At 32.7% G+C, this 20498-nt stretch overlaps 1 protein-coding gene and 1 long non-coding RNA gene across 2 annotated transcripts; one reads left to right on the top strand and one right to left on the bottom strand.

Annotated features, from left to right (window-relative positions):
- Nucleotides 1–284: 284 nt before the first annotated feature.
- Nucleotides 285–20297, bottom strand: chico (insulin receptor substrate 1 chico). Its single transcript, XM_040725243.2, is given in 6 exon segments — nt 285–5157; nt 5874–5937; nt 5939–6292; nt 6367–7216; nt 19253–19570; nt 20208–20297. Coding segments are annotated over 5 exon segments (2667 nt in total). The 5' UTR covers nt 19336–19570; nt 20208–20297; the 3' UTR covers nt 285–3841.
- LOC121129527 (uncharacterized) lies at nt 15841–17989 on the top strand. The gene is made up of 2 exons (XR_005868440.2): nt 15841–16504; nt 16562–17989. It is a non-coding gene; the product is annotated as an uncharacterized lncRNA (long non-coding RNA).
- Nucleotides 20298–20498: the final 201 nt, after the last annotated feature.

The raw sequence follows: 20498 nt of genomic DNA on the forward strand, positions 1-20498 counted from the left end.
AAACAAAACATTATCATTATAATATGTAATTTTATGTCTACCCTCATTTATACAACAGAGAGAGAGAGTTTGAGAGTAAAAACAGTACTAAAAAATTAAATTTGTAATATATATATTTAATTTGTAGACATCGTATAATATATATATATATATATATATATAGTAAAAAAATTAATATTTTTTCCAGTCATTTTTCAACAAGGGGGTGGGGGGATTTGTGTAGAAGGAGGATCAGTTGATCCATCCCATTGTTATCGCTGTTTAATATACAGCTCTCTTTATTAAAAAAAAATCACTTTTATTTCACTGTGTGGTGTAATAACTAGGGATGGGAAAATGGTGGATATCCTGGGTGAGTATACAGTTGAATATTTGCAATATATTAGGATTGGATCTGTCTAAAAATACAGTTGTCCCATCAATCCGAGTCCAATAAAATTTGCTATTCCTAGGAGCGGTACTTATCGGTCTTTTGTGTTAAAAAAAAAGAGCTGAAATGAAGTTGTTTATTAAGCAAAGGTGTGAAAAAAAGACCATAGAGCCGACTAATCTGCCTTTAGGATCGTTCAAGGGCTTAAAAAAGATTAGGAAATCCGTCTTAGAACCCCTCCAATACTAGTTTTTATAAATTATTCCTCTCTAATCTGAAATGTCAAACGTATTAGCGAGCAACGATTACTATAATAATTTTTAGATTGCTCTTTATCAGCAGAAATGTCGTCTATCAAACATGCCAACATATCTTTACTTTTACACTCCTCCCCTCCTGACTAAAAGTTTTGCTGACAAATTTGTCGAAAATTATAACTAATTTGTATGGTTGTCACAATTTTGAAAATGCTGCCTTTAATTTACAGAAAAATTTACGGTCAAATTTCTTAAATTAAGTTGTAACAATCTGTGGAAATTGTGACAGATTTGTCAAAAAGACCTTCAAAAAAAAAAAAAAAAAAAACCTAGTCACGGCCATGTTTAAACTCACGAAGATTTACACATTTTCACATCCCTAGTGATACTTTGATAGATAGTAAACAAAACAGCTCTCTTAGAGTAGCAAGACATATATATGGGTGTCTGTGACCTAGGGTCACTCATTATTCTCAATCTAAGAAATTCAATAATATCATAATTAATTAGTTATATTATATGGTATAACAGCAAATACGTGGGAAGGCGTCCCGAATGATCCTTCTCTATTGTTTTATATGAATAAAAGAAGAAATGATCATTTGTATATATGTAAAATGGAGTATGTGTGTGTCTTTTATGGGTGCCCACACTGTTGGACCTAGGAGGGTTAAACTTTGCATGGGTTTGCATTCAAACTTAAAAAAGTTATTGGCAGAAAAAAAAAATCGGTGAAAATTGCACTTTAGTTTTTATTTTAAGGTACAAAAAAATGAATTTCCAATTGACGATTGGATTTGATAATAAAATAAAATTTGTAGAAATTTGTCTGGAAATTCTTTTGCATATAAATTTGACATATAAAAATTGATTTTTAACAGAAATATTTGTTATTTTCAGAATAATTTTTCATTTTTTTTTCCTTCTACTTTTTCATCAAACATCAATTTTAAAAAGAAATGGCAGAAAACGATGCATTTTGGACATAAAATTATAAACCCTAACAACAATTCAACACTGTTATCTTCAATTTCCAGAACATTTTATTACATAATTTTTGTAAAATTTGCAAAAATGAACCAGTAATCAAGGGTTATTTCTTGGACATTATTCTCCATAACTTTTTTGGTTTTGCAAGTAAGAAAAAAAATCTTTGTAGTTTACCTCTTTTTGTTTTATAAAATTAGTGCAAAACATGTTTTTTTTGCAATTTTTACAAGAATTTTGACTTGGCAATTTTTTGACAAGAATAAAAGATGGACTTCTCATCTAGACAAATTTAGATTGGTATGTTACTTGAAGTTTATAACATTTAAAAAAAATTCATTTAATATAAAATAAGAAGAAACAACATTGACCATTATTAATGCAATTTTCCGCTCCCTCCTTGGCCCGAGCAACGCCGGGTAATCCTTTGCTAGTATAATACATAATTAAAAAATAAGGCACAAAGTCGTCACCAACATTTTCCTCTTGATAATATAATTGTAACGATTTAAAAAAAGTAAAAATGAACATGTGTGATAGTCTTATTTTAATAGTTCAATAAAGTTACGTTGTCATTTATTGGGGGAAGGGGGGTTGAGGGTGGAAATGGGCTCTTGCTGCAGCTGGTGATTCTGTTCTACGAACTGTCTCCTTCTTCAAATAATTATCATTTTTTTAAAGCACACAGAAAAAGGATTATATATGTAGTAGTAATTATAAGCTGTCATCCTATCAAAAAAGAGAAAAAAAAAATGTAGTACATAGTATCTGAGATGAAAAAATAATTGTCTTGTGTAGTTTGAAGTATGGTGTACATGATTATTTGTATAAAAAATATGGAAAGAGGGCTCTGCTGATCATGGTGGACCTACTATGATTCAAATTATAATAATAATACCGATAAATACTTTTGCTCTACTGTTTAATAGACAGTATTATTTGTAGTTATTTCTTTTCAAATTTCAAAATGGAGGATCATAGTACTTTGCTGTCAAAGGAATATCAATAATATCAGATTGCTTTTACTCCCAGTAACGGGGAAATGACACTTATAACCCGAAATATCTACTTTTGTAACCAGGGTATTATTTTGGTTTAAAAAATATTTTTGTAGTTCACAAGTTTTTTTTACGTCTTGAAGAATCTAAATAAAAGAAAAAAAAATTAAATATAGATATTTGTTTCCAGATTCAAAAAATATTTGAACTATTTCTGAATCTTTTTGTAACTACGAGAAAAAATCTTCCATGTACAATTTTTTTATTTTATTACAAATTTAGTAATTTTGAATCACTAAATTGTAGTAAAGTACAACTTTGTTTTTGGAGATTAGTTGCTCGAAAAAATGTTTCAGTACATAAAATGTTGCTCTCGGTAAGGCTACAAAAACAGACATGATGTGTTCGAAGTAAAAACAATCAGGAACATCAACATCTCAGGACAAAAATGTGTCAGCTAGTACAAATTAATTGAATGTTCCTTGAAAAAAAAAAAAAAAAAAGTTTGAAATCTTATATATATGGCCCGTCAACATAAAAGTAAGGTATAATAATTTTTTTCTAAATTGAGTTTTAATTGTATTTGAATGTGAGTCAATTTTAAATCATTTAGAGATTCTAAACAACTTTAACTAAAATTCTTAGGAATTTAATTATTCAACCCAGATATTTGAATACAAAGCCTATAATTGACTGGGATAATATGTCTATGAAATATTGAACTGTTGATATATAATAACAAGTTGGGATTTTCTTCATGATTTTTGTCTAATATTTCTGTTACGTTGGCAGGGCCACATATGTACTATCAATAATTATTATTAGAATCATCATCATGATATAAAAATTGAGAGGAGTTTGTGTGAGATATACATCACATCCCTACAACACAACATTTATAACAATCATCATCGTACATAGTAAGTCTATGTACATTAACAATATTGTATTCTTGTGTGTTTAAAAAATCCTAGCCAATGTTTGTGTATGTTGAGAAACAAATTTTGGAGGAGTAGTCGTCATAATTAATTATAATTAACATAATTGGTACTAATAGTAAGTAATATATAAAAAGTCTTTTTACTATATATATATATATATATAATAATTAATTAATAAGGAAAGAGAGAGAAGTTGGGTGGGATGGGGTTTTGGGGCTGTTTTTTTTTTTTTAAATAATAAGTTTATGCCAACATATATTAATGAATATGTTTATATGTGATCACTGATCAAGCATCATCTTTTTCTCCTTCACTTTGAGTACGATGTCTCTTTCTTTCGAAAAAAGGGGGTCTTGACGGAACAGAGCCAGTTCGTTGTCGTATCCAAGACATAATAGAAGAAGGTGAGTTGCCTGTGGAGCTCCCAGGAGATTGTTTCAACCAATGGTGTGTCACTGGGGTATTATTAGGGTTATTCAATGAGGAGGAACTTTTATTGGCTATAGGAATGTCGATAAATCTGCTACTGTTGTTACAACTGTTGCTACCATTTCTCGAAGAGGATGATTTAACAGGTAAGGGTGGTAGGCTGGGATGTTGTGCCACCTGCTTCTCAGGGCGTGACCCCATAGAGTAAGTCCTGCTTGAATTACGAATGTTATTGTTGTTGCTTCGAGGAAGAAGAAGGTCCTCAAGTTCTTCATCACGAATAATTTGGGAGACAACCTTATCGGGTTGATGCATTTCCGCACTACTGGAAGGAGTCCCAACGGAAATAATAGAACAGGATGAAGCAGGTGAAATCCTTCTTCTAGAGTCGTGATGATGATGGCTACTAGAGTTTCTATCTATCATTCTAAAGTCCAAGGGAACATAGTTCGACTCGGGATCCATTGGAAAGTCTGGATCGATGGGTAGATGAGGGCTAGAATGATAAGGGTCAGAGAGATGAGGCGGTCCTGGAGACCAGCGAGGGGTCTCCTCTGTTGAACTACAGTATGAATTTCGATGATGGTGATTTCCTAGAATTTTGAGTCTAGAAGTCGGAGGAACAATCGTTTCTTCTTCTTCGATGGCCTTCAATTTATCTATATCCAAGCTCACAGGGCTCATAGTCACATAGCTGCTCGAAAAATCTTCCGATAAGGGAATGTTCATATCTTCACTTGCCCGAGGCTGAGAAGGAGGACTCCTCATGAGGTAGTCTCCATCATTGTTGTTATTATTCTGGTTGTTGTCGTCATTGTTGGGATGATAGGAACTCGAAGTTGATGTGGGACTAGTTAGATCAAGAGAGGGTGTAAGTGTCAATCGATTAAATGAAGAAGACATTGTTGAATTTTCATGGGGAACTGAGGACATGTCCATGTAATCGTCAGAGGATTTTATGGGTCCCATCAAAGCATAAGAAGAGTCGTACCCATCATTTTCGCTAACTAACTTCGATATGTATGACCCTGTAGTAGTAAGCTTTTTGATGTCATTACTCAAGAAAGAAGAAGTAACATTTGACCGATCCACATCTTGAGCCGACTCACCAGAGCTTTCTTCATAAATAGTAGAATCTGCTATATGATTAGCATCTGGAGTGATTGAGGAAAACACTGGAAAAAAAAAGAAAAAGACTTGCAGTTAATATGTTTATTAGGAAGTATAATTAATTAATTATTAGGGATGTCTGTCATATTCTTAATAATATTAAGCATTTGCTGAGTCAACACAAAAACAATTTTGAAAAAATATTAAGAAAAAGAGAAATTCCAAATTTAATCCTTTAGTCATCATAAATATATACGCCCAACTCTTTCGGTCATTTACGGGCTTCATATCCTAATTTGTGCAAAAAATTGAGATACCTGGGAATATTGGCTATGACATGAGGCCTTCATTTGATATTTGTGACTTTTTTTAGTTCCCATAAGTATCTATTTTATCTTTTTTCCATAAAGGATCGATAATTTTGTTTGTTTTTAAGTGGCATTTGCGGGCCCTCCGAATGATTGATGCACAATTTTGTTAATAGAAATGTAAAATAATAAGATTCATATTCCAAATGTAGTTCAGACTTATCCCAGCTTGCTTTTTGGTTGAGGGGCAAATATGTAGGGTTGTGTCGGTCCTTATTTAAGACTGAAGACTAAGTGCCTGTCCAGTTCAGTCCTGCATATTGATGACGTCACTCCACTTTATTTCTTTTTTTTAGAAGTCAGTTCTAGCACTGTCCGAGGAATGATAGGACGGGTCCCAAGACTGGACTGGACCAAATAAACAAGGACTGACACAACATTTAACACATATGTATAATTATTATAATTCTTACAATGTTTTCCATCATTATAAGCGTCTTCAATTGAGTTGGAACTTCCCGCGGATTCTGAGCTACACAAAAAAAGAGCCTGGCCCAGGACTATTAGGGCTACTAGATATGAGAGGACGTCTATTTTTGTGAATTTCAAAGTGTCCACCCTCGCTTGTAGTTCTATGTCGCATATTAGAGGACAATGACGACTTGGATGAACCCATGGAATCCTTGACGAAACTTCCTGAGATAGGAAATTTAATAGAAGAATTTGGAGCTGACGAGGGTAAGGCGGCAGTTGTCTTCTCATGATTAGACCAAGATTCTGCCCTGGGTCGACTACTATTAGAACAGCCATGTCTCTGAGAGTTGTAGTGAGGGGCAGATCTAGGATTCGTTCCATGTTGGACAGTTTCTGACTCTCTCATTGAGGATAAAACCTACATGTGTAGAAGGTGGGAAGGAACGTGAGAGCAACCATTAGAGATTATAATTAATTAATCAAAATACTTACTCTGACGTTGATATTGTTGGCGATTTCTCTATCTTCACATTCTATGATAAGTAAGCCTGGTCCTGAAACGGAGCTTCTACCCGTCTCTAATCGAAAATGCCTATTAACAGTACCACAGTTTCTAATACAGTCTACAGGGAAAACAATGGGTTCGCCCGTTCCGTAAGGAAAAAATTTAACATCATCAGATGTAACACAAAGTCTATGTATTCCCGTCATAGTAAATTGACTATTTTTAGATTCAGGCTGGAAATTTCTCACTTTGACCTGCCACATATATTCATAATTAGGTTTAGGAATTTTCCCATTAGAATTTCTTCCTTGTTGGTGACTAAGAAGAAGATCTAACCAAATTCGCAACTCTTCTTCTTGCTCGAAGAGTAAACTGACACAGTCCTCTGAAGTATATAGAGCAATGACTTTTTTGTTTTTGGAATCTCGAGAGTCCTGTTTCCGACAAATGTTTAAGCATTTATTTAACACAATAACCCTTTTCGGAGGAAATCCCGCCTTCCACTTTTTATCATCATCGTGATACTCTAAATAGGCAGTATTATTTGGATCTCCAGGCTCATCTTGATAGAGAACAAACCATTTGAGTTTGTTCTTCTTTAATTTTCGAAGACTTGCTGTGAGAACTAGATTTTTTTTAATGTTTCGAACAGATTCTCCCGTGTTATTATTGGATCGAGATGATGATGTGGCAGTCGTCATATTGTTGGAGGAGGAATCCCTGCCGGCATTTATTATATCAGACTCACTATTCTGATAAACATGATGTCCCGAGTTATGGCCATTGCCTCCATAAAGAAAAGAAGGCAAACTTATTCGTTTCTCCGCCCAAGACATCCTATGAGAAATAAATTTTTACAAATGTATATTTTTGATTTAATGAACAAAAAATAATAATAATATTTGATACACACTATTGATAATATTAGTATATTCAGGCCAGGACTACTACTTTAGATGGTTCTTTGTAAAATAGAATCGATAATTATTAGATGTGGTAATATGAGACTTCCTAATCTTCAAAAAAAAAAAAAAAAAAAATCAGCAATACAACATTCAAGATAAACAAGGAGCGAACTTGCATTTAACATGAAGCACCTTCAAATCAAATACATAGGTACTACGCAGTAGTGTTGAGACTCAGTCCAAAATCGATTTGTTTCCGCAGTTCGGTATTAAGGTGGGTGCCCACACATCTATTGTGAGAGTACACGTCCAAGTGTAAATATTCGTCATGGGACGATTAATCGGAATCGGGTGCTTTTCCTGGAATCGGCACCCCGGAAAATAATATTTAATTTACGAGGCCGATTCCACTACTGATTACTTTTTCCAAGTTATGGAAAACACAATTGCTAAATAAATCCGTCAAGATGTAAAACACGAATTTGTAAATTCGTTACTTTCATTCTTTTAACTTTATAAATATTATATTCAAATAATTTACGATAAAAAACGCTCGAAAACTGAGAAGAAACAAATTGAAAAAAAACAACTAAACGTGAAATAATGTGTTTTAAACACATGCGGTTGGTGCAAATATGGTTATTTTAGGGGAATACGTTTTTTGAAGGGATCTAGGGAAGCTCACCATTGAAACAATTGCATTTGAAAAGTTTGCAGTAGTATTACTCGCCTTGGAAAAAGCTCGCTGAGCGGAGGAATCGCCTATTTAATGTAAATAATATTTACATTAAATAAAGGAAGGTGATTTATTTTATCAATTGTAATTCTTAGAAGTTTATAGTGATTTTTTTTTTTTTTTGGAATCGTTCCATCACTAATAAATATACATATATACACGTACTCACAGTATAGATGTGCTAACTCGCCTTTTAGGTATTTTTTCGACCGATTTGGACCAATGTTTCGGTCTAGAACGTCCGATCTTAGACCGTAGATGAAAATTTAATCGTTTTAAAATCGTGGACTGATTTTTTTGGGTCAAAATCTATGGACCGATTTTTTTCGACGGATATTTAGTGTTAGTATATTCTCTCCACTCCTAATTTATGAGCTACACAAATATGATTTACACAACACATTCAGCTGCATACGGTGTTATTGTAGGTTCACAACTTTATAACACAACAGATGTCATCTACAATTCATCTATAGCAGGGATCTCCAACCTTTTAATATAATGTGCCACAGAACTTATTAAATTTCATTTGAGGAAAAATGGCTTCATAAAAAATAAATATTACAATACATATTTACTTCAAATTTAGGGCAAATCTGATTAAAAAAGACTAATCTGGTAGTCCTGTTCAGGGGCGTCCATAGTTTGTTCTTTAATTATTTGAAAAAACTAAAAATTTTACACCACTGCATAATTTGATCGATTTTTGACTCTGTTTTCTCATTAAATTAATTTTTCTCCAGAAAGTTCCCTTATGGGAAATATTTTTCAAATGTTTCTACGTATTAAGCGCGCTCTACATATTTTGACGAATTACTAAAAAATAACACATGGAAGTGAGAATGAGTGGTGGGCAGCACTTCAATATTAAGAGCCACAGGTTGGACATCCCTGATATAGAGAATTGGTTTAAACCAAATTTAAAATGAGGCGGATTAATACCAGTGAAGAAAGAAGAAAACCCACTCGGGAGACAGAAAGTACAGTCACATACACATGTGTGACGAAACGGCCGTTTTACTATCTTTCAGACAAATAATATACGGACTGAGTGACAAAATTCTCTTCATCAAGGCTTGTCTAATTTAATTGTTTTTTCTAGACCGGATTTTTCTTTGATATCGGTCCAGACTTTACTTCTTTCAATGACCGAGTAAGTTTGCTCCACTAAAAATCATACCAGTCTCACACCGGTCAAGTATATTCCACCCGAAACTCATGACAGGTTAATATCAGTGTCGTTTTTCGGTCTGGAAATTATAGGACGGTCTAAGACAGCTATAGTTTTAATTAATTCGGATTAACTATGGTTTGGTTTCTCTAAGTAAAGTTAGGTCTACAATAAAAAAAGTCAATCTTGATCCCCGATTCCGAGTCATTAAGAGAACAAAAAATGAAATTTTTTAATGCAACCTATTTTAAAATAGGAAATTTATGTCTGCAAAAACTTGGGTCCAGATCAGTTGGGAAAAAATCATTTAAAATGGAACAGGGGGAGAGCACGGAGTCTCAACGCAACTTATATATATATCTATTGTTACTAATTCGGTTCAACTTAGGAACTTGATCGGGGTCTCGTAGTAATGGGTTGCCAAAATGAGACAGAAAATAATGTTTGTCTATTATTTCAATTTCTGTCTACGGGTTCAAACTCGTTCCAGATAACTATTATAAAATCCCTTAAAACCGAACATGTAAATTCTATCTTGGACCGAGTCTCACCCCTAATACGTACAAATCCTACGTATGATTTTAATTCCTTCAACATATTATAACTTTTTTAAATAAATATACAAAAATATCTTCAAACTATATTTATGTATTATAAATATCATTATTTCACAATTTCATAGTGATTTAAACTTTCCATTTATTTGTATAAGTATATAAACTTTCAAATATGCCTTTAAAACATACCAAAAATCCTCTCTGACAAAAAATACACATCTAAATTCTCTCGGTATACATGGCAAATGTACTTAATTTATCAATATATGCAATTATTAATTAATTAGTATTAGACTCCCTCTCAACACTTTACCCCTTTGATTCTTTCAAAAAAGATATAAATATAAAAAAAACTGCCACGTAATCATTCAGACATTGATTTTCATATTATGTGTATACGATATCTATATATTCTTGTGTGGAGTAAAAAAAATAATCCAGTATGACATTTACAAATATCTTCATAAGGTATAATTATATAAAATCATGAATTTTAACAATTGTATTTGAGGAATTAATGTATAATTTAGTCAATAACAAGCTCTTTTACAGAGTAGCACTTTTTAGTGTTTAAATTAAACGCGTATTTATGGAAATGTATCATAGCTGTTCATGGCATTGAATTGTTTCAGCTTTCAAATGTTGTATCCCATGTTCCGATTGAAGGAAAGATGTCGGTCGATGCAAACACCACGTATAATTGATTTCATCACAGCTCAATGGTCAAATAGGAAGATTGACGACATTGTTTTAGGATGTAGGTTGGACAGTAGGTCTTTAAAGGAGGAAAAATCGATCGCTCGTGACGTCATAATATATGTTTTTGGAATTATTTGAAAAAATAAATCCAAGCTTACACATTCGTCATGGGATCAAATACTTGATATATATGTAACACCCAGTATATTATAAATAGAACAATCCTTTTAGTAATAACAAGAACACAGCTAATATAATTACAATTATAGAGTAGAAACACAAGGCATGCTCTTCCTATTCATTAATTACCGAATTTGACGTCAGAAGGTGACAAATTGAGTATTATTATTATTAGTTTATAACGATTAAGAAACGTAATAATATTCCTTTACGCCTCAAGCGTGTGTAAAAAGAGTACACACATAGAATAACATCACATGATAAAAATTATGTAGGAAGTCCATCAACATACAGGAACAGTCATAGTACTAGCTGGGATAATATTAGAGATGTGAAAATACTCGCACTTTAAGCCTGCATTGGCTACAATAGCAACTTGTAACAAGTTGTTATTAATAATATTATATCTCAGTTGTAACCTATAAATTTTTGTCAGCATCAAAACAATCATGTACAAAAATCCAGGAGAAAATCTTAAATTATTATTTAATTTCGTATTATAATGGTGCTGGAGTAATTTCATTACCCAGTACTCTATTCCCTGTGGAATTTAGACCCGGTCATTTCATTTCCATTTTGAAGAGGGATATTTAGTGATATCATACGCTTTAAAGTCAAAACTGAACTTGGAATTGCTTATTATTTCGATCTGAACTGTGAGAAGAGGAAAGAGGAATGATGAAATTGATAAGAAGGTGTGTACCGAGGGGTCCATATAAATCTGAACACTTTGAATTTTAAACTTCTACAAGATTGAATTTATTAAGTAACAATAGAATTTCAACAAAATCAATACTATAAATGGATATGTGACACAACTCTCTTAATCATTAATGTAGCCCCCCTAAGCTCAGGCGAAGCACGGAAGGTCTGAACCCCGCTTCAGATGTAGTCCTTTGTCATGGCGTCCCAGTGCTGACTGACAGGGGCTTTGGTGTTTGGAGGATGGACACTACAAGCCTTCCTCTCCGTCCTCAAAAGGGTATTTTCACCCACTCTTTTGATAGCTCTTAGACAGCCTGGTGTGAAACCTCGAGATCTCTTGCATAGGCCTTCATGAGGGGATTGGTCTGGCACGTTTTCTTTTACCTCTCCGGGTCCAGTTTGGACCTATTGATAGATACCTTCGTTCTTTTCAACGTTTCGTACTTGCTGACGGTGTAGAAAGTGGTCCTGGAGTCCCCCAACTGCTTGGAGTGCCGAATGGAAATTCGTCGATCACGTTCTAGTGTATTTTTCTCGACTTGTACGTACGTTAGAGAACTCAGGATTGTTTTGTTTTGTGACTAATAGCTAATGCTTTAATATATCGAAATATGAATTAATTTCAATCACTCCACCTTCATTAATTATTGAATTAGTAAGTTTTCAGATTTCAATGGACCACCCAATAGTGGTGAAGTTGTAACCAAAAAATGAAATTGAACATTTTAAATGATTAAAGGATTCACAATACTTGTTGGGACGAGGAGCATACAATGATTGAGTATTCTATTGACGATCCATATATTAATGGTACAATTTGTGCCTATTTTAATTCAAATGATTAAAATATATGTATGATGAGGCAAATTATAAAGTTCAAAAGCTCTGAGTTAAATTACTCAAATACATAATAACCATGTAATGGTAAATAGGTCAAAATGAAATGCGAGTATCAATTAACCTAGTTGGTAATTAGAATGAGCAATGCTGTACCGGGCGGTCCATTGAAATCTGAACACTTATGAATTCAATAATTAATAAGGGTGAGTGATTGAAATTACGGGGGCCAATATACGTCTTTTAAATCAAATAAAGATGTTAAACTATAGATACAATTCTTGTGCATCTTAACTCATCCCACTAATTTGAATACAGAGTCTATTATTGACTCAAATATGTCTATAAAATAATGGGGTGTGAGTATATGAGAAGTAAAACAATAAATTTGTTCAAGACTATTTTTATGTTGAGGCATATTTTTTTAGATAAAAGTATAATATACTACTAATAGAGAATATTGGTGCCTATACTCTTTTCAAAAAATAATAAAAAAATAGAAGATTTTAATTAATTACTAGGCTTTTACAGCTACAAGTTTACTACATACAGAGTAGTATATTAGTGAAATTCTTCTATCCAGTGAGAAAAAAACACTTTGTTAGTTAAGAATAAATAATAACATTCTAAAGTATGTGAGGAATTACTATAATGCAATTCATTCCTTTTCCCTTTTACTCAAGTGTCCAAAAGACAGATGACTTATATATATATATATAAGTAGCGTCAACACAAAAACAATCTTGAACAAAAATCATGAAACGTAGAAATCCCCAATTTATTTATTTTCACTTCATATAAATGAACGCCTTATTCACTCAATCTATGGAAAATAAGTTGAGATAGGGAAATAAGAAACACACCTGGTGGTTTAAGGGCTTTATACTCTAATTTCTGGGATGGTTTGAGATACCTAAGTATATTAGCTAGTGTCTGAACCCTTTATTAAATATATGATACTTTTTAAAGACCCGATGTGATCTTTCAAATAAAATATTTTCTTTCTTTTTTCTATAGAGGATCGAGTATTTGGCCGATCTTCAAGAGGGATTTGCAACATCACTCCAAAGGATGAATCAGAATAGTTTATAAACATAATGTATGATAAAAATATGTGCCCGCCAAGACAAAAGCAAGCTGGGCTGATTTTGGGTACACTGTGTAACTCTGCGCAAACGTCTTAAGTTATCTTTGAATTTCGAAATTGGAGACGGCGACAGCGGAAAGTTGAAGCTCTGTTATTGTAATCTTTATATACTAAGGCAATAAGTTTGCTAATTGAAATGAATAATATATTATTCAAGTAGAAGGAGAGAGATCTCGAAATTTTCGAAACATTAGAACAAAATTAGTTCTCTTGGAGGATCAAGAAAGAAGATGGAAGATCTCATTATGACTCATTAGTTGCGAGTCTCTCTATTATAGAGTATTGGTGGGTACCTAGTGTTGTGACAGACCTTATTTATACAGGCCAGTCCAGTCTTAGGACCTGCCCTTAAGACTACGTCCTTTGGATTGTCAGTACTACTACTACTGATTAAAAAAGAAGAAGTAAAGTTGAATTACGTCATCATAGAGCGAACTTGTGAGGTTTTTTAGGACTTATATGCAGGAATGAGCTAGACCGGACCGAGAGTGAACTGGACAGGACCTCAGTCCGAAATAAGGACTGACACAAGACTGTGGAAAGGGACTCGCATTCGATCCATGGATGAGGCGCCAAGACACAAGAAAAAGTTGTAGTTCATCTCCTCCTGCTGCATCCCTCAGTCTCAGACAAACTCAAAACTTCCTCCACATAATGAGACCTTCCATCCACTTTCATGATCCTTCAAGAGAGCTAATTGATCAAATATCTCGAAAAGTATAGATATCTTCCCTTCTACTCCGCCAATAATATTACATTTTGTATATTATTATTAATTTTCTCACATTTATATTAATAAATTATTTTGATAAATCATTTGTAGTCGCCGCAAGTCCCACTAAAAAGTAATATAAAAAGTTAATTACAAATAGTATTTGAAGGCTCCAAACACTGCTAGCTAACATTGTTAGGTAGCTCAATGCATCCCAAAACGAGGATATGAATTCCATAAATGACGGAAACATGTCTGCATGAAAAATTATAATGCATATTCAGAGGCACTCTTAGGAATGGGCTAGAAGGGCTGTAGCACCCCCGCCCCAAATGAAGGAATTTACCCTTTTGACTAGATTTTTTTTTTCCGGATGAAAAACTTTTCATCCGAAATAGGGGCATCATTTTTTTAGAAATGTTTATTTTCTTAAAAAACAAGGTCATTCGGGCAAATAAAGCAGAAAAAGAAGAAAAAAATGAACTTAATATCGAAACAATTAATAAAATTTCATTTTTGAAATTTTTTTTTTTCAAAAAATTAAATTTTCTCTGAATTAATATGGATTTTTGAATTTTTTTCCCCAAAAAAATTCATATTTGGAATACTTTTTCCAAGAAATTAAATTTTCTCTGAATAAATATGGATTTTTGAATTTTTTTTCCCCAAAAATTAAATTTTCTCTGAATAAATATGGATTTTTGAATTTTTTTCCAAAAAATTTCATATTTGGAATTTTTTCCCCGAAAAAATAAATTTTCTGTGAATAGCTATGGATTTTTGATTGTTTTTTTTTCTCCCAAAAATTTCATATTTGGAATTTTTATCCCGAAAAATTAATTTTTTTAAAAATAGCATTGGATTTTGGATTTTTCCCCCAGAAAAATTTCATATTTGGAATTTCCCCCCCGAAAAATTGAATTCTCAGTAAATAGCTACGAATTTTTATTTAAAATTAATTTTTTTGTGAGCAACTATGTATTTTTGAATTTTTTTTCAAACAATTTTAATTTTTCAAATTTTTTCCAAAAAAAAATAAAATTTAATCCTGCAGACGTCTCTGATATTTAAAAAGTAAACTAATATTTTGTGAATTTATATTTTTTTCCATTTTAGTTCTACCAGATTATTTATATGTTGATATACTGCATAGTCAAAAATAGTCTTGTGATTACTATAAAAGACTATTTGTTATTTTAGATGTAGTATTTATATATTTATTTCAATGAAATTAAATAGTAAATACAAAAAACATTTAAAAGACAAACGAATGATTCATTCAACGAAAGGAAAGTACATATGCACTGAAGAAGTATAAATACATATATGTAGTAATATGTAGTAGGGAAGAAGGAACGAACTTATATATATACTTTAAACCGGTTCTTGTTATTGAATCACAAGAAAGTTTTTAAATGTTCCCAAAATAAACTTGTTAAAAATATTTATGTTATATGTTGTCTATAAAAAATGTCACCACTGCTCTAAAATATATGTGGTCCGTCAGCACTAAAGCAAGCCTGAATATCTGTAGATTACATTCCTATTCTTTGACGAATTATCTATCAATCTCTATTAACAAATTATTCTTATTTACCAAATTGTACTCCAAATAGTCAAAACTAATCAATTTCATACGAAAAAGGGCTATATAAACCTCTGTAAGGTTCTAAACTATAGCTTAAAGTATTGTGTATCTTAAATCATCCCAGTAATTTGAAGATAGAGCCTATAATTAACTCAAATATGTCTAAAATATTTGCCTGTACAGAGTTGGGAGTCAAAATGAGGGGTTTTATTTTTTTTAATCTTATACGCAAACAACTTATCCTGTTAAGAAGTTTGTTCTGTAAAAATTGATCTCCGTTCAAAGAGCATTTATTCGTGTATTATATATCTCACTACAAAAAAAAATCTCCTTGATGGTCATGTAAGCCAAAAGGACATTGCTAAAATTGTCGGCGTCAATGTCAGCACAGTCCCCGAATGCAACACACTAGGGGCACCGAGAGGTCTCCTGAAAGTCGTGGCAACAACCAGAAGAGAGATGAAACCTTCATCCTAAAGGCCAAGGTAGATGTCGACCCAACGACCAGCATGAGGAGGCTAGCCAAAGGCTTCAGCGTTGGAAAGACCATCAGGGTGGTTATCCATAAAGATTTGGGCCTCAATTCCTATGTCCGAAGACAAAGTTAAAGCAGAAGAGACTAAAGAGTTGTAAGAAAATCCACTCAGACCTCAACCCCCTCTACTATTTCTGGTGGGGCGTCATCGAGAGGAAGACCAATGTGGACCCTCTCAACGCTGACAAGGTGTAGATAGACTACCCTTAACCGAATATCAAGGAGTACGTCAACTTGAGGGATATAATCGAGGCCATCATTTCTCTAGATTTTTGTTCAATATTGTATTTACGTTAACGCATCGCATATTCATATACACTCTCTATAGAAAGTATTCAGTATCATCAATGCAAGTACGTAAGGGCTCCACTCACCCCACTTTTTCAGAATTTACAATTATCATCTATTAGGCTAAATACTCAATTACCTTACCTATCAAGAACTAAAAATAAAGTGCTTGAAGAATATTACGTCATTTAGTCGAAGGAGATCTGTCGATCCTCCTGATAAGAATTATTGATCCCTACTCAAAACTTGAGCGTATCTCACTCCTAGAAAAGTAATACGTTTGATACATTTTGATGGGAAACAGTAATTGTGTATTTACCCAACTAGTCAGTGCCCATATTTTGATTTCCAAGCAAAGGACATGAGTCACAATTATGTTAAAAGGTTAAACTTGGATAGTTGTTAGATTTTCTTTAATAAAAAAAAAATTGATTCCGAGGTTTCTTTAATATTTTTAAATAGACTTTAATTAAATACAACTGTATTATTATAGAAAATCCTTATTTTATATTAAATGAAGTAACCGAACCGTTCTCTTTTACACATGAAAATGGACTAAACCCGTAAAAAAATTAATAAATTTACCCATAAGTCCTCCAATCGGTCTGGAGAGGATGTAAAAAGAGGGGCAAATGAGAACAGTTGCCCAACTAACATATAGCAATATTATTATCTTTTTTTAAATTTGTTAATGACCTTAAAAAACGATGCACGGAGTTTGATCGTTACTAACCCTTTATTGGTCAAATTATGAATGAGTAACTCAAACAATGTAACTTTTGTAGGGAAATGTTCCTTTATTAATTTTGAAAACATTTGGAATCAACGAACACTTAAGTGTTGAAATTTAGATACATATTTAAGCTCATAATTAATATACTATAGTAGACATTATGTTATGTAAATATTTGTTAAGACAGTGTTAATTTCGTCAACTATGAATGTTTTTTGTATAGCAATTACTAGACGAAACGAAAGGATTATTTTTAATGATTCTTCGGACTGAAGCAAATCTTTTCATTTATCGAAAAAAAAAAAAATCCCATGACGAAATGTGGGGAAATAAGACGAAATTAACACTTTCTTAAGAAACATCAAAGAACACTTTTTGGAACAAAATAAATGAAGAATTCCAAGCAATCTTGGATCTTATTTACTTAAATATTTATATATATATATAATTACCCTTACACTAGTTGGATAAATATAATTTTAAACTCGAAATTATAAATAATATATAATAACTAATATACCACTTCACAACCACTTGTACGACTCTTGTTTGAACACATTTCATATTTTGTCAATAAGAAATTAAATTAATTTGAAAATAAATACAATAACTTGTTGTGTGTAAGTAAAACTTAGAATGAAATTAATGATACATTTGATTTATAGTGTTATTTAGAATCATTTAATTTGCCACAAGTGTGTTAGTTTAGTAATTGAATTTGAGTGTCAAACTTTTTTTACAGTCCTATCATAACATAAGAAACCATCTTTGCTTTTATATTTTTTTAATAAATGAAATAACTTTTCAGTCAACCATATGTCAGTCATATCTATCTATCTATCTATCTGAATAGAACATGTACCAATATTAAAAATTCCTAATCGCATCCCAGTTATTGAAGAAAGTATCACGTTATTTTCACCACGTAAAATATATATATTAATGTCAATTAAAATAAGAGCACGCAGCATTTGATTCAACTCAACAACTTTCCTTTATGGTAAAGGACATTTTATTCTATTTTTCAATTATATTTAATTCATTAAATATTACCAAGATTATTATTTTTTTTTTTAACATACATAAATTCCTCTTTTTTTTTTTTAAATTCAACACCCACTTCCAAGTACAATTTTGCTTTTTAACTTAAAAGCATCCCTTCAAAAAAAAAAAAAAAGGTGTTTATTGTAACTTTGACTCTGATTATAATAAAAATCTGAGATAATCATGTTACTTTTTATACAGAAGATATTATAATGAATGAGTTAAAGAGAGTGTTAAAAAAGCCCTTCAATTATTATCAGATATAATTCAACCCATGGAGATAAGTGTGTTTGGTAGAAATAAATCAAATATAGGAAACCATAGTTGATGAATGATAATATTATTAATGATATTCATGAGATGTCGACTTTTAATTGCTTATAAAAACATACAATGAAGGGTGATTATTGTATATTTGAGACACTGGTACAAAATCAGGTCTTAAATGGACTTTAGGTGTTATATACATATATACGAAGGAAATATGAATTAAGTTCTACTAAGCCACTTCACCTTCAAAAAATAAGCAGTGATTCATGCTTCAAAATTTGAAAGTTGATGTCCAGATGTACATATGTCACGTCGTTACCTTTATTGGCTCACGCAACCTTTCATCTTAAAAGACATAGGGGGAAACAGGCTCAACATCAGTTGGTAGTCGGTTCATTGGTCATTGTTCAGAGCTTAAGTATAGCAGATTTTTATAGAGCCAATCAACGTTGTTCAGATTAGTCGTGATTATGGGGGAGGGGAAGGGGGGCGAGGGCGAAATATCGACAGCTGATAAGAAAATGCAATGTATACTTTTTGTGTTGGTGGTATACGGGGTGATTTATTTATCCAGAATGTGAAAATACGTGTGTTCTGATAGGTTCTGACTGATGGGGGGGTTGATTGTAGGTAGGGGGTGAGTAAAGGTGTGTTAGAGAGGGTTAGAATGAGTCCTTGCGAGTTTGAATATTTAATGCGTATTAAATAGGAGTAATAACTAAGTAGAAGGGTGCTGCTGGAATGGAGAAGAAAGACGGATTCTTACCCCCTTTTACGTTGGGCACAGACTGGAATTATGGTTCTGGATGTTTCCTTCTTCGATAGAATAAGAGTTCCTTTTCCATACATGCCATATCACTATCAGGGTAGGTGGTCAAATGCCGTGGACAACGCCGCATTCTATGAAGAGAAATATCCAAGGAAGATGAAATCCAGGATCTCAAATGTTGTTTTGAAGTAATCCAGGATGAGAAGAAGAAATGAGGAGAAAAGAAGGGGTGAATTGGAAGTGGGATGGAGTCTCGCTTGTGGCTGGAGGTTTAGACGTTCCAGGAAGTCTCAGCAGTAGTAGTATTTCGTTGTACTATGGAAAAAAGAGAGAGAATCAACGAGAAAAGGATTCCAAATATGAGAAAAAATGCAGAATTAGCGGCGGCGTTGAGATGAATTTTCAAAGTTAGAGCCTGAATTCTATTTAAAAGTAGGGAAACGATGACTTACTACGTAATAAGAAAATACACGGAGGGAGCATCATCAATATCATCATCATCAACAACATCATCATCACACACACGCAATACACCACATTACACATTCAACGCAGACACACACTGTAGAGTTACACACACGCACACCCACCCTCAAAATTCCTTACTACACTCCTCCGGCCACACTCAGCCCAATCCCTCCCATTCATTCACCCTAAATATAACTCCCTTTCTATCTTCCCTCTCTTTCCCTCTCTAGCTACATACAGTTCACTTCTTCTTCTTCTTACCCACCTCTCTCTCTCCCTCTCTAGCTTCTCTCTCTCTCTCTCTCTCTTCCTCAAGAAATTGCGTTCTAAAAGTATTAGTACTATTCACATAATATATATATATATAATAAATGGATGAAAACTATTATCCATTAGGTAATACACACTTGTTATTCCTCCTTCATTCATCCCCTCCTCCCCATTGCCCTTATTTATACTTATTTAGATTTAGAATCATACTTACATGCAGATCATTCCAAGGTGGTTCCACACCACGAGGCGGTCAAAATTTCAAAATATGTATGCATATAAAATACGCCCTCGTGGAAGCGAAAGGACGCAATAAAAAAAAAAGGAAGTTGCCGGTTCCATTTTTTCTCTTTTTTTCTTTCTACTTCTTATTATAAACGCAAAAAAAAAACACAGTCTCAACCAAATGCACTTACCTCATTCAAGCGTCAAATGCATGAATATTATCGATTTTTACAGATATACGTTATATTTTGATTACTTATTACTTTATGGGTTTTTAATT

The sequence above is a fragment of the Lepeophtheirus salmonis genome, chromosome 14 (genome assembly GCF_016086655.4).
Source record: "Lepeophtheirus salmonis chromosome 14, UVic_Lsal_1.4, whole genome shotgun sequence".
Classification (NCBI taxonomy): domain Eukaryota; kingdom Metazoa; phylum Arthropoda; class Copepoda; order Siphonostomatoida; family Caligidae; genus Lepeophtheirus; species Lepeophtheirus salmonis.